The 3133-nt window shown below is 37.7% G+C and overlaps 1 protein-coding gene across 1 annotated transcript in view; it reads right to left on the bottom strand.

Moving 5' to 3' along the window:
* Positions 1 to 3133, bottom strand: part of BPTF (bromodomain PHD finger transcription factor) — a gene marked incomplete at its 5' end in the record, with an annotated part of 157205 nt that overhangs the window by 115984 nt on the left and 38088 nt on the right. Inside the window, one exon of the mRNA XM_012001071.1 lies at positions 1106 to 1329. Within this exon, the coding sequence (XP_011856461.1) occupies positions 1106 to 1329 (224 nt within the window). The remainder of the gene's footprint in view (positions 1 to 1105; positions 1330 to 3133) is intronic.

Below are 3133 nucleotides of genomic sequence, written 5' to 3'. Positions count from 1 at the left end.
GACAGCATGCACTCTTGATAAGAAGATGAGAATTGTACTTCACCTCTGTGGTCTTCCTCCCCAAAATGCAAAAACCTAGGCTAACCATGAGAAAAACCCATAATGAGGGCTTTCTACAAAATACCTAATCAGTATTCCCCCAAACTGTCAAGGCCATCAAAAACAAGGAACGTCTGAGAAACCGACAATCCAGAGGAAAACGTGATGACTAAATATCACGTGGTATAGGATCATGAGGCAGAAGAAGGACATCAGGCAAAAACTAAAGAAATTTGAATAAAGTATGGACTTGAGTTAGTAACAGTGTATCAATACTGGTCCATTAGTTGTAACAAATATCCCACACTAATCTAAGATGTTAATAACAGGGGCAACCAAGTACAGGATATATGGAAACCCTCTACCATCTTTGCAACTTTTGTATAAATCTAAAACTTTTCTAAAATTCAAAGTTCTATTTTTTAGAAAGGCAAAAAGTTCAAAAAGAATATTATTTCTTAAAATTAAAAACTAGAATGTCAAAGAAGTTTAATAAGACACTTGAATTAAAGAAACAAACTAACATTTTAGGGAATATTAGTAATGACCCAAGGCAGAAATAAAACACTCAAATGTATAGCATCCCTAATTTATGTGGGAATGAACAAGGTTCTCTTGGGAAAATGAAATATGGAGAACAAAAGTAAAATACACACAGTCATGCACTGCACAATGTTTCCATCCACCAGGAACCACATACATGACGGTGATCCCATAAGATCATATGTATTACCTTTTTAAATGTTTAGATATGCTTAGATACATAAATACCTGCCGTTGTGCTACAACTGCCTATGGGATTCAGGACAGTCACATGACGTACAGGTTTGCAGTCTGGCAGCAATAGGCTATGCCATATAACCTAGGTGTATGGTTTGTGTAAGTGTACTCTGTGATGTTCACACAATGATGACATTGCCAAATGACACATTTTTCAGAATGTATCCCCATCATTAAGCAATGCATAACTGTTCTTGAAAACTTTATTTTCAAATTTTGCAGTGATTTCATACTAACAGTTTAGCTCAGACTTAACAAAAATAAAATGAGAAAATGCCCCTCTCACCATTAGCTGCCGCCAGAAAGGATTTGTTACTGCCCCGAGCCTTATTGGTCAGGTCTTCAGTTATGTCCATGTGTCGGTGGATTTCTTCACGCATTTCTTCTAGAATTTTGCAGAGTTCTGCTTCCCAATAATCTTTGTCTAGACAGTCAATTAATTCTGCAAGCTGGACCTTTGTGCTGTAGTACCAAATTTTCTTTTCATTTTCATTTTCTGTATCTTCTTCTCTGTTTAAAAACAGGGGAAAATATATGTTACACATAATGTCACTTATCTGACAGTTCGTCTACCCAGTGAAAAGTTGAAACAAAGTTTATGCACTAAAACTCAATATAGGTGCTCACAAGAAATCCCTGCAGGTCTTATTCAAACTCGATTTACTCTGAGAAAGGACATCTAACAAACATGACACAAAGAAAGATGACCTCAAAATTCAGAACCTCGTGAGAGTACTTCGTAGAAGCCAGTTTCAGCTACTTCTCAATCAACTTTAAGATCATCAATGTAACAATATGATGAGAAGAATGTATTTAGAATTATTTTAGAATAAAATAAATTTATTTTAGAGACAGGGCCTCACTTTGTCGCCTAGGCTAGGGTGCAGTGGCACCATCACGGTTCACTGCATACTCAGACTCCTAGGCTCAAGCAATTCTCCTGCCTCAGCCTCCCACGTAGCTAGGACTACAGACATGTGCCACAACAGCCAGCTAATTTTATAATATAGTTTAGATATATTTCCAACAAAATGGTGTAAATGCTTTGCTAAGCTGTGGTTCTTGAAGGGGTTATCTCAAATAATATCTCATCCCTCTTCTCTACTTCTGGACAATCGAAGCCCAAACTGGAGAGAAGGGGAGCTTCCTCTCCTGCCTAAAACTCTCCTAAAGTTCCATTCACTTTTAATGGAGTTAAAGACTTTAACAGAGATGGTCACTAACTTAAATCAAACAGGTAAATTAATGTCTGGGACTAGACGTAGAGAAACATATAATGGTATTTCTGTCCGCACTCAAAAGGAATTCCAGAGTATGCGTGCAGCACCTGATGAGAGTGAGTCTGATTTTCCTGTTTACTCAATGGCAAACTGAGGGAACTGAAAGAACTGGGCTTTAGGAGAGATCTGGCTTTAAATACACTCATTTGCTTATAAGATATGTGGACATGGACAAGATACAAGCTCTCTGAGTCTCTAAGCCATTCTATTTACCTCACTTGTAAAATGAGGATATAATAAAACCTGCCTGCAGGCCACTATAAGACTTAAAGGTGTAACGATAAGGCATCTACCACAGTGCCAGGGCAGGCACATCAGTGATCAATAAATGTTCAATATTATTATTAAGGTAATAAATGAAAAACAATTTAGCAGCATTCCAGGAAGGAGTCATTCAGTAATTCTGAAGAAAGAAGGCCTATATTAAATCACAGATAAATAAAAGGATATGGGTGGAGTACCCTTAATCTGAAAATCTGAAATCCAAAATGCTCCAAGATCCAAAAGTTTTTGAGTGCCAACATGCCACTCAAAGGAAATGCTCATTGGAGCATTTCAGATTTTCAGATTAGGAATGATCAACTGGTAAGTATAATGCAAATATTCCAAAGCCCGTAATACTTCTGATCCAAAGCATTTTAGATAAGGGATACTCAACCTATACGGTATTCACTGACTTAACATTTTTCTTCTTGAAGCCACAGAAAGATAAATTCATTAAAGCATAAAGTAGCAAAACAGCAAATACCTGCTAATCCATTCAAAGAAAAGTTGGGGGTTTTTCTGGTCTGTTTTGTTTTAATTTTTTTCTTTTTTTTTTTTTTGTGACGGAGTCTTGCTCTGTTGCCCAGGCTGGAGTGCAGTGGTGCAATCTTGACTCACTACAATCTCCACCTCCCAGGTTCAAGCAATTCTCCTGCCTCAGCCTCCTGAGTAGCTGCAACTACAGGCACATGCCACCACACTTGGCTAATTTTTGTGTTTTTAGTAGAGACGGGGTTTCACTATGTTGGTCAGGCTGGTCTCGAACTCCC

The sequence above is a fragment of the Mandrillus leucophaeus genome, unplaced genomic scaffold (assembly GCF_000951045.1).
Source record: "Mandrillus leucophaeus isolate KB7577 unplaced genomic scaffold, Mleu.le_1.0 Scaffold1, whole genome shotgun sequence".
NCBI classification, from domain to species: domain Eukaryota; kingdom Metazoa; phylum Chordata; class Mammalia; order Primates; family Cercopithecidae; genus Mandrillus; species Mandrillus leucophaeus.
Note: the sequence above shows the minus strand (reverse complement) of the source record. Positions and strands in the feature narration are given on the sequence as shown.